The sequence below is a fragment of the Scyliorhinus torazame genome, chromosome 18 (assembly GCF_047496885.1).
Source record: "Scyliorhinus torazame isolate Kashiwa2021f chromosome 18, sScyTor2.1, whole genome shotgun sequence".
Classification (NCBI taxonomy): Eukaryota; Metazoa; Chordata; class Chondrichthyes; order Carcharhiniformes; family Scyliorhinidae; genus Scyliorhinus; species Scyliorhinus torazame.
Window position 1 is genome coordinate 104,074,739 of NC_092724.1, and position 16,617 is coordinate 104,091,355.

General features: G+C 42.8%; 1 protein-coding gene across 2 annotated transcripts in view; it reads right to left on the reverse strand.

Moving 5' to 3' along the window:
* Positions 1–16,617, reverse strand: part of map2k4a (mitogen-activated protein kinase kinase 4a) — a 259,462-nt gene that overhangs the window by 151,291 nt on the left and 91,554 nt on the right. The window contains exon 3 of one of the 2 annotated variants that reach the window (XM_072483113.1): positions 8,298–8,330. The exons of the other annotated variant lie outside the window; for it this stretch is intronic. Coding sequence (XP_072339214.1) covers positions 8,298–8,330 — 33 coding nt within the window. The remainder of the gene's footprint in view (positions 1–8,297; positions 8,331–16,617) is intronic. 2 annotated transcript variants of the gene reach the window in all.

The following is a 16,617-nucleotide window of genomic DNA, read 5'->3' on the forward strand; positions in this document are numbered from 1 at the left end:
TGTAAAACTCTATGACCAACAGCAGGACATATAGAAATTCATAATACAATCAAACAGAGTCAACATGTTTTTCTGAAAGGGATATCATGTTTGACAAATTTATTAGAGATCTTGAGGTTGTAACGAGCAGGGTGGAAAAGGGGAAACAGGTAGGTGTGGTATTTGGGGATTTCCAAAAGGCATTCCACTGTGCTACCGTGCCACCTTGTAAAATGTTACTGCACAAGAGTTTATGGCGCTGAGGTGATATATTACTATCGGTGGAGGATCAGATAACTAACAGAAAATAAGAGTTGGGATAAATGAGTAATTTTAAAGTTGAAAAACTAGCTAGTGGGTTTCCACAGGATTAGGGCCTCAACTACTTACCATCAATGTGAATGACTTGGATGAAGAGGCCAAGGTAACCAAATTTGCTGACAATATGAAGATAGGGTGGAGGACTCAAGAAGTCTGCAAAGATGGGCTAAATAAGTGGGCAAAGAATTTGCAAGATGGAATATAATACAGGAAAGTAAGAGGTTTTGGTAGGAAGAATTGAAAAGCATTTGAATGGACAGAGAATGCTCCAATATAGAAGGATCTGGGTGTCCTCATACATGACTCATCAAATATTAGCATCCAGTGCAGCAACTAATTAGAAAAGCTAATCCAGTTTTGACCATTATTGCAAGGGGTTGTTGTATAAAAGCAGCGATATCTTGATACAATGAACAGGGCATTGGTGAGACTGCATCAAGAGTACCATGTACAGTTTTGGTCTCGTTATTTAGAAAGGAGGCAGTTTAGAGACGGTTCACTAGGTTAATTATTGGGATGAAAGGGTTGTCTTATGTGTAAAGATTGAGCAGGTTGCGCCAATGTTCACTGAATAGAAGACATTAGAGGAATAGGAGATGATTTTATTGAAACAAGATTCTGATGGGGCTTCACACGGCAGATGCTGAGAGGATGTTTTCTCCCATGGGGGAATCTGGAAGTGGGAGCAGCGTTTCAGCAAAATGGGTCTCCCATTTAAGGCAGAGATAGGGGAAATTTCTTCCCTTAAAGAGTCCTTATTCTTTGGAATTCAGAAATCAGTTGAGACTGCATTATTTAACATATTCAAGACCAGGTTAGACAGATTTTTGACCTGCAAGAGAGTCAAGGGTTATTTGGGGCAGGGAGAAAGTGGAGGTGAGGTCACGATCAGATCAGCCATGATCTGATTGAATAGTGGAGACGACTTGGGGCCTATTCCTTCTCTAATTTCTAATGATCTAACGTTCTTTTAGAGTGTCAAAGAAATTAGTTAATCGCCATTAGACATTTATCTGCAATCAAAACATAAAAATAAAAATAAGTTAATACAAGATAAATTCAGCATAATATTCATTAAATTAGAAATGTTTGTTTAGTTTCAAGGAGTTTACATCACTGCCAACATTATTTGTATTGGATTTAAATAAACATAATGGGCGGCACGATGGCACAGTGGTTGGCACTGCTGCCTCACAGCTCCAGTGTCCCGGATTCAATTCCGGCCTCGGGTGACTGTCTGTGCAGAGTTTGCACATTCTCCCTGTGTCTGCGTGGGAGTCCTCCGGGTGCTCAGGTTTCCTCCCACAGTCAAAAGATGTGCAGGTTATGTGGATTAGCCATACTAAATTGCCCGTTAGTGTCCAAGGTTAGGTGGGGTTCCTGAGTTGCAGGGATAGGGAGGAGGTGTGGGTTTAAGTAGGGTGCTCTTTCCAAGGATCGGTGCAGACATGGGCCAAATGGCCTCCTTCTGCACTGTAAATTCTATGATTCAATGAAAAACTGTAAATTCAAACATCACAAATGCTGTTTACATAAATTCGAACCACGGACATCCATTTATGGTTCATAATCACCCATCTTTTGCATCATAACATTCAGGAAGAAAATACAGACCAATGAGAAGTAGCAACTGTATTGATGACAACATGATGGCCAGAGTTGGGGGGAATCACTTAAGCTCTTGCCCAACTCATGTTGCTGTAAGTCACAATACAGTTAATACATTTCAGCCAAACAAATTTTCTTTGAACGTGAAGTTTTAATCAGCTGTCTGAGTCTTTAACCATTCATTTTTCTGTAAACTGCTGTAATCCATAGGCCAGACATAACATTCAGCTCAAACAAAAATTGAGTTAATCATCTCTGGAGAGGTTACTACAGGTTAAACATTTTCTCTTAAGCAACTATCCATTTAGAAGTTACAACATGTTATACAGACAATACAATAACACAAGTTGGCCAGAATGACACAATCAGTGCAGGCCAAATGTAATGCAAAAAAAGAACACACAAAATTGTTGATTGCAAGTCACCAATCAGTACAGTGCATAGATGTCCCCCATACCCATTTACTACTGATTCACAAAGAACTGCTGTCTGAAGTTGAGGCAGTACAGTAGCCAGCATTATGCACAAGTCTTAGTTAACCGAGAGTCATCATCACCAGAGTACAACCTTTCAAACCTAGTTTTATTTAGGGAAGGAAAGTCAAAGGAAAAAATATAGCAATAAATATAAAACCTTCACCCGCTATTACCATTTTATTTGCACATGTTAGCAGTCTAGACCAAGCCACATTTCTAAAAACACGCTACTACGGTATACGAACAATGTTTCAAATTTCAGACAACTCTCCTTATAAACATTACTTTCATGAGTTTAAGGCTAAGCCAAGTAATATAAATTTCAGTTGATACTGTTCAATAATAAAAGGCAGGATGTTAGCTGTCAGTTTCCTATTACTTTGCAGGCCAACAGTAATATGCTGGGTACAATTAATGTGGCTTAGTGAAATTAATATATTATTTAAATTGTTAGCTAGCCCATCATGCAGAAAAATGGAACCAAAGGGGCCAGATGTGTGTTTTAGAGCCCACTGGGAGTGCTTGATGAAAACTCAACCTAAATATTTTCAAATGTTTATTCTGTTATCATAAGTGCATGAGAGTTGAATTTACAACTACAGAAAATATTTACGAACCTACAGCAACAGGTTTGCTGGCTGCAGATCAGAATACCTGTAAATCATTGAAACTGTAAGCTGACACGATTTAAAAGTTATTTTGTGTTCAATTACACAGTACTTTCACCAACTATAATAATGCATCCAAAATTTCTAATGTGTCATGTAATAACAGCTTTAATATTAGAAATATTGCCATATTGATATGTGATGCATGTGGAGCTGGGGGTGGGGGCAGAAGAGTACAAACTTTAAAATCAACAAAAAATGGTCTTAATTTTCCTCCAAACAGATGAGACATTAGACACAAAAACACATCCAATGCTACACCAACATTGTCCAGTGTCCAGGAATAAAACTGAGCAGACCACCTGGCATCAACTTGGAATTGAGATTGGAAATGACAACAGCATATCCCGCCCTGTCAATCTTGCGAAGACCTCCTTACTATGGACTTGGGCCAAAGTTGGTAGAGTTGTCCCACAAACTGGTCCAGCATCATGTTCACAGAACCATAGCATACAGGAAATGTCCCAGGCACCACCACCATCATCCTGGGTATATGGTCCCATCAGCAGGACTGATCCAGCACAGGCACAGTGGTATAAGTCAGGAGGGAAGTGCGCTGAGAGTCCCCAACATTGACTGTGGATCCCATAAGTCTCATGGCATCAGATCCAAACATGGGCAAGAAAACCACCAACTGGTGCTCAATGGGATAGACTTCGAACAGATCTAGCAACTCAAGACTGGGCATCCATGAGATGCTGTGGGACATCAGCAGCAGAATAGTACTCAACACAACTGTAACTCATGGCCTGGCATATCCTCAACTCTACCATTACCACCAAGCTAGAGGATCAACCCTGTTTCAATGAAGAGTGCAGGAGGGCATGTCAGGAGCAACACCAGGCATAATTAAAAATGAGTGTCAACCTGGTTGAAGCTGTAACACAGGACGACTTGTGTGCCAAACAGCATCAACAGCAAGTAATAGAACAAAACAATTCCACAACCAATGGAACCTGCATAGATCTTAAGCTATGCAGTTCTACCAATGTGCTTGGACAACTCACTGGAGGAGGCTCCACAAATATCCTTATCCTCAATGATGGAGGAGCATCAGCACATCAGTGCAAAAGACAAGGCTGAAGCATTTACAACAATATGCAGCCAGAAGTTCCAAGGAGGAGATCCATCACGACTTCCTCTGGGAGGTCACCAGCATCGGGCGGCACAGAGGCTAGCACTGCTGCCGGGACCCGGGTTTGAATTCAGCCTTGGGTGAGTGCGTGTGGAGTTTGCATGTTCTCCCTGTGTCTACGTGGGTTTCCTCCGGGTGCTCCAGTTTCCTCCCACTGCTCAAAGATGTGGTTTGGTAGATTGGCCACACTAAATTGTCCCTTAGTGTCCAGAGACATGTGGGTTAGTTGGGGTTATGGGATAGGGCGGGGGAGTGGGCCAACATAGGGTGCTCTTTCAGAAGGTCGGTGCAGACTTGGATGGACTAAATGGCCTTCTGCACCAACGGGATTCTATGGATTCATCTGATTTGATTCAATCCACGTATTATCAAGCATCTAAAAGTACTGGATACTGCAACGGTTCTGGTGTCTGACAATATTCCGTCAATAGTACTGAAAACCTATGCTCCAGAACTTGCTGCATACCTAGCCAGTACAGATAAATACTGACATCTACACAGCAAATGTGGAAAATTGCCCAGATATATCCACAAGGAACAGGACAAATCCAATCTGGCCAGTTGCCGCCCCATCAGCCGACTTCCGATCATCAGTAAAGTGATGAAAGAGGTCATTAACAGTACTATAAAGCAGGGCAGCACAGTAGAGCAGATAGTTAGCCCTGCTGCCTCACGGCGCCGAGGTCCCAGGTTCGATCCCGGCTCTGGGTCACTGTCCGTGCGGTGTTTGCACATTCTCCCGTGTTTGCATGAGTTTCGCCCCCACAACCCAAAGATGTGCAGGCTAGGTGGATTGGCCATGCTAAATTGCCCCTTAATTGGAAAAAAATTAATTGGGTACTCTAAATTTATTTTTAAAAACAGTACTATAAAGCAGAACTTACTAAGCAATAACCTGCTCACTGATGCTTTGTTTAGATCCCATCAGTCACTCAGCTTTTTACTTTATTAGAGCCTTAGCTCAAACATGGGGAAAAGGGCTGAACTCCAGAGATGAAGTGAGAGTGACTGCCCTTGACATCAAGGCAGTATTTGATCGAGAATGGCATCAAGAATAGCCAACTGAAGTCAATGGGATTTGAGGGGAACCCTCTTCTGGTTGGAGTCATATTTGGCAAAAAGCAAGTCCCTCAGGGTAGTGTCCTCGGCCCAATCATCTTCAGCTACTTCAACAATGACCTTCCTTCAATCATAAGGACAGAGTTTGGGATGTTCGTTGATGACTGCATAATGTTCAGCACCATTCAAGACTCCTCAGGTACTGAGGCACTCCAAGTCCAAACACAACAAGGCCTGGATAATATCCAGGATAAAAGCAAATTACTGCGGATGCTGGAATCTGAAACCAAAGAGAAAATGCTGGAAAATCTCAGCAGGTCTGGCAGCATCTGTAGGGAGAGAAAAGAGCTAACGTTTCGAGTCCAGATGACTCTTTGTCAAAGACAAAGAGTCATCTGGACTCGAAACGTTAGTTCTTTTCTCTCCCTGCAAATGCTGCCAGGCCTGCTGAGATTTTCCAGAATTTTCTCTTTGGATAATATATCCAGGCTTGGGTTCACAAGTGGCAAGGAAAATTCATACCACACAAGTGCCAGGCAATGACCATCTCCAACAAGAGGATCTAACTATCGCCCCTTGATATTCAATTACATTACTGCCGCTGAATCTCCCACTATAAACGTCCTGGGAGTTTCATTGAACAGAGACTGAAGTGGACCTGCCATATAAATATTGTGGCTATGAGAGCAATTCAGAGACTGGGAATTCGGAGGTGATAAACTCATCCTGACACCCCAAGGTCTGCCCAATATTTCCAAAACACAAGTCAAGAGTGTGATGGAACTGTCCACTTTCCTGGATGAGTGCAGCTACGACATTCATAGAATTTACAGTGCAGATGGAGGCAATTCGGCCCATCGTCTGCACCGGCCCTTTGAAAGAGCACCCCACTTAAGCCCTCCACCCTATCCCCATAATCCAGTAGTGTCACTCCACCGTTTTAGACAGTCAGGGTAATTTATCATGGCCAATCCACCCAACCTGTACATCTTTGGACTGTGGGAGGAAACCGGAGCACCCAGAGGAATCCCACGCAGTCACGTGGAGAACATGTAGACTCCGCACAGACAGCAACCCAAGCCGGAATCGAACCTGGGACCCTGGAGCTGTGGAGCAACTGTGCTAACCACTGTGCTACAGTGCTGCCCCTAAATTCAAGAAGCTTGATACCATCCAGGACAAAGCAGTCCACTTGATTGGCACTCCATTCTCCAACTTGAATATTCACAAACTCCACCATTGACCTACAGTGGCAACAGTTTACACCACCTCTAAGATGCACTTCAGGAATTCACCAGAACTGATTTGACAGCACCTTCCAAACTTATGACCTGTACCACCTACAAGCACAAAGGGCAGCAGATGGATGGATGGGAACACCACCACCTGTTAGCTCCCCTGCAAGGCACAAACCATCCTGACTTGGAACTATATCGCCAATCCTTCACTGCTGCTGGATCAAAATCCTGGAACGCTCTTCTTACAGCACTGTGGGTGTACTGCAGTGGTTCAAGAAAGTGGCCCACCAGTGAAGTTTACTACCCATGAAAGAACAAAAATGTTACACCCAATTATCTGCCCAATCACATTAGAATATGCTTCAACTTAAAGCATAGAACAGTACAGCACAGAACAGGCCCTTCGGCCCTCGATGTTGTGCCGAGCTTTGTCCGAAACTCTACACCCTAACCACTCTCAGGTGTGAATTAGGGCAAACAATTGAAAATCAACCAAAGCACTCAACCCAAACCAGAAAATTTCATTCTTAAACAATAATTCTAAGCTTCAGCTCATTTAGCCATCATTAATGCACATCAACCATTAATTGAGGAAGATTTTCAAATTTTAATGTGACTTCTATATGTAATAAAAATCCATTAAAATGAGCAGGAAGCAGAACAAGTCTCAAAGAGAACTTTTAAAAATTCAGAAAAACATTTGGTCACAATGAGGCCAGTACCGCACCACAAATCCCATCTCTCCTTGGCCGCCCAGCACCCTTTTTAAAAAAAAAAAAGAGGGAAGAATTTTGGCAGGGGTTGCACGGCTGGTTTTCATACTCAAAAGTATACAATGATGATTTGGGCATATTGTCATCGCACTCATTAATGAACACCCAAAATTTCATGATCTTTTAAACAAGGTTAATTGTTTGTGCTGAGGTTACATTTTCTTTTAATTTTTCCAATTAAGGGGCAATTTAGCATGGCCAATCCACCTATGGTCTTGTATATATTTTTTACTGTTTTAATAAAAAGATATGGCCAATCCACCTACCGTGCACAACTTTGGGTTGTGGGGGTGAGACCCACGCAGACACAGGGAGAATGTGTAAACTCCATGTGCTGAGGTTACCGGTCTCTGAATGTTAATTTGGAGTAAACCCCTGGTCTATACGTTTAAAGTGTAATCACAGCATTAAGTCCTGCCTTCTACATTTCCTGGAAAACTCCTGTTACACATCTCTCTGTCCAGGCCAGCCACGGCGTAATTAAACGTAGCAGCTTGTGCACGTTACATTCAGATCAATTATTTGTGAAGATTCCGAAGCAAAACAAATGAATTATGTTGGGGCATTGATAATTTTACAGTTGAATGATCAGGCCTTTTGAAAACCAAGAATTCTTCCAGCAGATCGTGCATGGAATAATTCATAGTTCTACTGTTACAAAAAAATGTTTCTTTGTTTCAGCCTTGATAAACACTGAAAATTACACGTTTCAGAACTAAATAAGTAGATGCCAATAATCTCCATCTGCCAAGAAATCCAACAAAAGAACAAAAGTTCTAATGGTTACTGGTACACAATTTCACATAAAACCAATGTCAGGAAGACTGACCGAACATGTACTTTGCACTGAAGTTCTGACAATCTCTATGTATTGTCAGCAAACGGCATAAGAGAGCTAAAATATTAGCATCCCAGAAAAGTAGTATTTGCGAGATCAAAGTTCCACAGGCTGTTAGTTGGAATGGCAGTACAGATACCCACTACCCAGTTATGAGTCAGAAGCAAGTTTCAGAATATAGTACCATGAAATAGGAGCTTACTTTGCTCGTTTCCACAGATGCTTAGCTGAACGCCTAAAGCAGAGAAAACAAAAACATTTTTTTTTTTTTAGAAATAATTGCAATACAATAAATTTCCACAGCTACCACTGCACTTGTTAAAGACTAGTCAGTAGGCTTCTTGCGAAGCACTTTTGGCTAATCAACTGAAAAACGAATGCCTACTTCTTTGAAAGCTACAATGCATAATGACAAATAAGTGCATATCTTTCAAATTAAACTTGTATTGAAATTTTACCTGTATTTAAAAAGATTTTTATTGTTACACAAATAGAAAAGTTCATACAACATCTGGATCAAATTACAGGCATGGTCTGCTATGCATATTCAAATCCTTTTGACATGAGTTAGTTGGTCGTCTTCACTCATATTAACTTGCATATACCATTCTTTCCCAAGGTGCAACACTCAAAGTTTTCCCTCAATAAAAATTAGTAGCAAGAGCAAATCCTTTGAAGTGTATTGAAGCACTATAACTCTACAAATACAGCTGTTGTGGACCTCAAATTAATATGTTAGATGACATCATAAATCCATAATTTCACAGAATTAATATAAAATGAGTGATGGAATCAACCATCAATATCAGGTCAGAATTATGTTGCTGCATTATAATTATTCACTGTATTAACTAGGTCAAATGACAAATTACAGGATTTATATACACCATTTATTACTAACTATAGCTGAGACACACAAAAGTGAAGGACTCATTTGAACAGTAGGTTAGAAACAGACCTTGCACTTCTTGGGCTTACATGCAAATCTAATCCAAGCTGTTTGAAATTCTCCTGTATGCGCTGAGCAGCAAAATTTAATATAATACATTTGTTGACTACAAAACAATGATCCTGACTCTAATTTATCCTGCAACGACCTTTTTTAGAAAGTAATCCTTTATTAAAAAGCAAACCTAAGTGCTAAGAGCTTGGGAATGATACTGCATTTTTGCAACAACACGTTTTTCAAATATCTAATGGAGACAACATTAGGAAAGGCTGCTTAATCAAAGAGGTAGGTTTTAAACAAAGTCATAAAATAGGGGAATCAAAGAGGTTTTGGGGTGAGTTAGACTGGAGCACTTAAGGCCCAAGGTTGCCTGCCACAAATGGTGGTGAGAAAGAAGTTGCAGAAGCAGAGTTTCAGGATTGTAGGGCAAAAAGAGATTGGAAAGATAGGAAAGGCAAGGCCTAGATGGATTTTGAATAGAAGGTTGAGAATAAAATTAAAACATGGATCAGGAGCCAATGAGAGTCAGTGAGTGAGCAGAGGGGTGATAGGCAAACAGGACAGCTGTAAATTGGGAAGCTAGCAGAAGAGATTTGGATGATATTACATTTATGAGGGTGAAGCCAGCTCAGAGAGCACAGGATTTGCCTCGGCGTTACTGGCTTTTGTGCTCCTTAATTGAAGCGAAACAGAACATTTCTCACTTCAGGTGCAGGGTGTTTGCTTTCTTGATCATTAAAATCTCCAGTTACTCCAAAGTAATGTCACAGGTACTGAATTGGGATATTAAACATGCAAAGTACGGACTCATGAGCATCAGGGATGGCTTTCATATCACAGGAATGAATTCAAACCCCAATTCCACAGGTCAGCATCTAATCTATATCCACACCACTAGTCCTAGAACAAGTAGTTGTTTCCGGACAAGATATCAAATATAAAAGGATGGCACGGTTGCATAGTGGTTCGATTCCCGGCTTGGTGTCTATGTGGAGTCTGCACATTCTCCCTGTGTTTGCATGGATTTCCTCCAGTGCCCCAGTTTCCTCCCACAAGTCCCAAAAGATGTACTTGTTGGGTAAATTGGACATTCTGAATTCTTCCTTGATTTACCCGAACAGGTGCCGGAGTGTGGCGACTAGGGGATTTTCACAGTAACTTAATTGCAGTGTTAATGGAAGCCTACTTGTAACACTGATAAAGATCATTAGTTATATATGATTTTTAAAAATGTATTTTATTTCAAACATGTATCAAAACAGCAAATAAACACCCGGGAAACATGTTTCCCAACAATCAACTATATAGTTTGTACAGATTTTTCCCCTTTTTCACCCTCTTTCCCCCCCACTTCACCACCCTCCCAACCCCCTGCGATGAACAGCTCCTCAAACACAGTCACAAACATCCCCCACCTTTTCTCAAACCCCCCTGCTAAGCCCCTCAACTCATATTTTATCTTATCCAACCGCAGGAAGCCGTACAGGTCACCCAACCATGCCGCTACCCCCAGTGGCGATGCCGACCACCACTCCAGCAATCAGAGAGGCGAAGGTCACGATATCGGCCTTCTTCCTCTCCATGAGCTCTGGCTTCTCTGAAACCCCAAATATCACCAACAAAGGTCCGGGTCCACCTCCTCCTCCACTCCCCTGGCGAAGACCGTGAACTGCCCCGCCCAGAATCTTCCCAATTTTTCGCAACTCCAAAAAAGTGCACGCCCACACCTCTCTCACTCATCTGCTACCCACTCATTCTCGCCCGAGTCATATGCACCCTGTTCACCACCTTAAACTGCATCAGGCTCATCCTTGCACAAGATGAGGTCCCGTTCAGTCTTCGCAGTGCCTCACTCCATACCCTCCAATTGATCTCCCCTTCCCATTTCTCCTTGATCTTCACCACCCGCTCATCGTCCTGCTCCCCCAGTCACTTGTCTTTATCCCCAATTCTTCCCTCCCCTTCCACATCCGGAAGCAGCAGTCACTCCAGCAGGGTGTATCCCTATAACCTAGGGAACCCCCTCCAGACCTTTCGTGCAAAGTCCCTAACCTGCAGATTCATGAACTCACCCCCCTCGGCAGCTCTACCCTCTCCCTTAGCTCCTCCAGACTGGTGAACCCTTCCTCCAAATACAGATCCCTCACTTTGACCACCTCCTGTATACACTATCCATCCCCCACTCCCCCCCCGCTCAAACCTATGATTCTCCCATAGCGGTGTTAGCACCGACATCCCTTCCATCCTAAAATGCCTCCTCAGCTGATTCCATATCTTCACCGTGGACTGCACCACTGGGCTCCCTGAATAACTATTCAGAGCCACTGGCAATGCTGCCATCAATATAGCCCTCAAACTGGACCCCTTACAAGATTCCTTCTCCATCCAAACTTACTCTACCCCTTCTCCTTCCTACCACCTCTGCACCTTGTCCACATTCGCCCAATAATAATGAAGCATGTTCGGCAACACCTACCCCCGCTGCTGCCTCTGCAGCAGGGTTCTCCCCACCCTCGGCACTTTCACCGCCCATACCAAGTCCGGGATGATCATGTCCACTTTCCGATCTTTTGGTAAAAAGATCGAGAGAGCCTGAATGATAAATATGAACCTCGGCAGAATATTCATTTTCACCACTTGGACCCTCCCTGCCAATGTTAAGTGCAGTGTATCCCACCTCCGAAGATCCTCCCTGGCCTCCTCCACCAGCTTCATTAAGTTCCACTTTTGGAGCCCCTCACTACCTGAATCCCCAAATGCCTAAACCTATCCCTCGCTACCGGAAATGACATTCCCCCTAAATTAGTCCGCTGTCCCAGCTCATTCACCAGGAATACCTCGCTTTTCCCTACTTTCAGTTTGCACCCCGAGAACCATTGAAACCTCCCCTCCGGGCCCATAAATCCTTCCCATACTCTCCAACAGATCCAAAACATACAGCAAGAGGTCATCAGCATAGAGTGACACCTGATGCTCCCTCTGTCCCCCCATAATCCCCCGCCACACCCGACCCCCTGAGAGCCATCACCAACGGCTCTATGGCCAGCGCAAAAAGCAACAGCGACAGTGGGCACCCCTGTCCCATAATATAAATATATGATGATATAGTGTCTCGTGCATGTCATGCACAAGTGGAACAAGAGTTTGCAGACAAATCCAGTTATACTGTAAGAGTTGTTCCTCACATTTGAAAAGAAAATAGATGCTATTCGGAACTGATTAGTATCTTTAAAATGTGCTTTTAATTAAAACTAAAACAAAATTATTGCATTGAAATCACATTAGGCATTAGAACCTACCTCATGTCCTCAATACATGCAAACACAATTAACAAGCAACACAATTCGATCACTGCTTTACATCAGTGCATGTCGCCTCAATTCTACTTCACATTCAAGTTTACTTCTTTAAAATACTCTACACCATGACCCATGGGATTTGTGTGTTAGCCTACTGTCTTCCATTAAAGTTGATGAACACAAATTTCTGCATTGGCATGAAAAGTACATTTTGGCATCTTAACCAACTTACATTGTCTAGAAGAGATTTATATTCTTACAGAACAGCTATGAGGTTTGTTTCAGTTAGTAGTTAAACTTACATGGTCCCTGGAATGATGGCCAAGTGTATTCCAGAATAAAAAAAACATCAAATTGCATGCTTTTGCATTTTATCATCAGTTTGGGGAAAATAGCAACTCGCTGGGTACATTCACATCCGAGCAAAAAAATTACTTTCATGTACTGAACTCTGCCAGGGTACTCACTGATCAGTCAAGTATCACAGGACACGTGTTGCCTCTTTTGATGCAGTCATAGATTATCATAGAATTTACAGTGCAGAAGGAGGCCATTCGGCCCATCGGGTCTGCACCGGCTCTTGGAAAGAGCACCCTACCCAAGGTCAACACCTCCACCCTATCCCCATAACCCAGTAACCCCACCCAACACTAAGGGCAATTTTGGAAACTATGGGCAATTTATCATGGCCAATCCACCTAACCTGCACATCTTTGGACTGTGGGAGGAAACCGGAGCACCCGGAGGAAACCCACGCACACACGGGGAGGATGTGCAGACTCCGCACAGACAGTGACCCAGCGGGGAATCGAACCTGGGACCCTGGAGCTGTGAAGCAATTGTGCTATCCACAATGCTACCGTGCTGCCCCTGTCAGCTTTGTTCATTGTATCAACTGAGGTGGAGGGCATTAACTGGATTGTTACTTGAGCATTTGCAAAAAGGTACTTACTCACACAAGACGAGAGTGGAGTCAGGAGATATATACCTGTAATACTTCACTATGAATAAATCCAAGTAAAGAATGGCTCTGGTTTCTTCCTCAACTTGCTATCAGAAGTGCAACAATCTTGACACAGCAAACTTTGGAAAAGTTAGGGGCAGATCAGAGCTTTCTCTTGCAGTCAATCTTTTTATATAAAACAGAGCTAGTCACAGAAAGGAAGAGAGACAGACAGGCAAAGAAACACAGATAGTGAAAGAAAGAGATGTGATGGAGAGGCTATCTCACTATGAAACTGTCCTGTTCGTAAATTCATACATTTGATTCAAAGTAGACTACTTTGTATCAGTCTCATCTCACCTCTGTACATGAGCTCACATCTGAAACTACGTGGCAGCAAATGAAATAACATAATATCCCTCACTCACAAGGGTGTGCTCCTCCTCTCCAACGGTTAACAAGCTATGCAACAACATCTTGTATTTATATAGTGTCATGGAGTGTCCCTTTAAGAAATGTTTTTCTCTTATTACATGGCTTCAGTGATGTCACTGTGTGGGTGAAGCTGGGCTGTGGCTGAGTTTTACTTTCGTTTTGGTTTTGAACTGGTTTGTTCTGCATTGGTTGAAAAAGAAGTGTCTGCATTTTAAAAGCTGCTTCCAGGCTGCTTGATAACTTGAAAAGAAACTGTTTTCTGGAAGGAATTCAAACCTGCTGTTTTGGAAAGGGCACAAGAATATCCAAACCAGGTCTTGAGTGCTGTGTGCTGGGCCACATCTTTGAAAAGGGGTTTCTGGTTTATGGGATCTTGTTATTAAATTGGAACAGCTTAAGGGGGAAATTTATTAAGGGTTATACATAAGAGTACTTTAGCTGTGTGGGGTATTTATGTTGGTAGTTGATAAAAATGTTTACTGTGTGTATTTATAAAAATGGTAACTAAATTGGTAGAATAAACTTTGATTTTGATTAAAAGTGCTTAAGGCCTCTGTTGAATAACACCTTAAAAGTAGGCCCTTGTGCTCATCATAACCAAAATAAACAGTTGTAGGTCAGATGAACTCCATGATATACTTTGCAGTTTTCTAAACCCTGGCCCATAACAGTAGGAACAGGAATAGGTTATTCAGCCCCGAGAATGTGCTCCACTATTCAATAAAGTATAGTTGATCTAGCTGTGGTCTCAATGAGACTTTGCTGTCTGCAGCACCCCCCCCCCCCCCCCCCCCCCCCCACCACCAATCCAAACCCAAGTCTATCAAACACTCGAATAAATTCAATGATCCAGCCTCCACTACTTTTCAGGAAAGTGCATGCCACAGACGAATGATCCTCAGAAAATGATTCGCCTAATCTCAGTCATAAAAGGGAAACCTCCTATTCTTAAAACTGTGCCCCAGTTCTAGTCTGCTCCACAAATGGAACCATCCTCCCAGTATCTACCTTATCAAGTCTCCTCAGGATCTTATATGCTTCACTAAAATCACCTTTCATTCTCCTAAACTCCATTGGGTATAGGCCCAAACTGTTAAACCTTTCTTCATTGGGTAAGCTCCTCATCCTAGGAGAGAATCAAATGAATGTTTTCTGCACTGCCTCTAATGCAATTATATCTACCAGGACATCCAGATCCCTCTATACCACCAAGTTCTCCATTTAAATAGCTTACTGCATTTCTATTCTTCTTGCCAAAGTGAACAAGTTCACATTTTCCCACATTGTACTCCATCTGCCAAATTTTAGTTCCCCGCCCCCCCCCCACACACACACACTTTGCCTGTCTATATTTCATCTTTAATGGAGTAAAACGTCACAGGAGCGACATCAAGCAAAAATAAAACCGAACAACAAGAGACATTGGAACAGAAGACCTGGCTAAAAGTATAGGTTTTAAACATTGTCTTAAAGGAGAGAAGAGAAGCAGGAGGGTTCGGAACAGAACCCCCGAAGCTTAGGGCCCAAGCAGCTGAAAGCTGGTTGGAACAATGAAAACTGCGGATGCTCATAAATGGAAGAATGCAGATACCTCAAGAGGAGTGTTGAGCTGAAGGAGGTTACAGAGATAGGTGTGGGCACAGTCATAGGTTTGAAACAAGGTTGAAAATGCCAAAATAGAGATAAAAAACAACTGGGTGAACACGTTTGAGAATTAGGACATGGACAGCAGTGTTTTGAATACCTTAAGCTTACAAAGGGTAGGAAATGGGAGGCTGGCCTGAGTGCATTTGAATAGTCAAGTCCTCAGGGAACAAAGGAATGGATGAGGATTTTAGTAGCACAAGATGAGGCAAGACTGGAATCAGCAGTGTCAGAGGTGGAAATCGGCAGCCTTATTGATGGAACTGATATGGGGTCAGATGCTCATCTTAGGATCAAATGCGACATTAAGGTGACAACTGCCTCGAGTCATTGGCTTGGGTTTTGGGCACAATTTAAAAACACTGGTTATGAATCTTCACAATATTTAGTTGAAGTACATTTCCACCCATCCAATATGGATGCTGGACAAGAAGTGTGACATTTAGGAATATACAAACAGGAATGGGCCATTTAGCCCCGAAAGCCTAGCAGAAGCCAGATTTTTACTCCAAGTATTATCCTCCTGATCTAAAAGCCCGCATTCTATTAGACGTTTTGATTATTTTCTGTGCCCGTTCATAACATTAATGACCAATGTGCCTGTACCAGCAAGTCTTTGGACCTCCACTGTTTCGCGAATCAGAAAGTACCTTTTTAAGTCAAGTGTATGACCTCATATTTGCCACACGGCTATTACCCCCAACGGACATGGCTCCAGTTCGACATTAAGTATCTCTGATATGGTGTTGAAGAATGTGGCCCAAAAGCTTATTAACTTGAATCAAGACCAGAACACAGGAAGGAGTATGATAGGATCCAGCAAAGGCATGGAGCTAAATTTAAAATGCTGTCCTGACTGCTTCCAGATTTTCAGAATGGATCCCACTACCAGATTCGAAGAACATCTTGCAGGAGAGTATGGCAGCAAGGCAGTTACTGAAGCACCCAGGGCACTGCCCCGATAAGAACTCGCCTCCATTTGCCCCCATATGGAACTAGGATCACTAAACCACCCCAGTACTCTCTGAAGGCAGTGGTCAGAGGGGAATTAATCTCGAAACGGGCCCAGAGAAAAGGTGGAACGGGCTTAGAGGAGGTACTCCAGGTGGGCAGGAGATACTCAGAGGCTCCTGACGCGGGGCTACTGAGGGAGCGGCTGAGGTTACTGGCGGAGTTTGGGTTGTTAACCACAGGGAAAGCAGTGGAACAGTTGAGGAAGGCAAGGGGGGTGATTTATGAGTATGGGGAAACG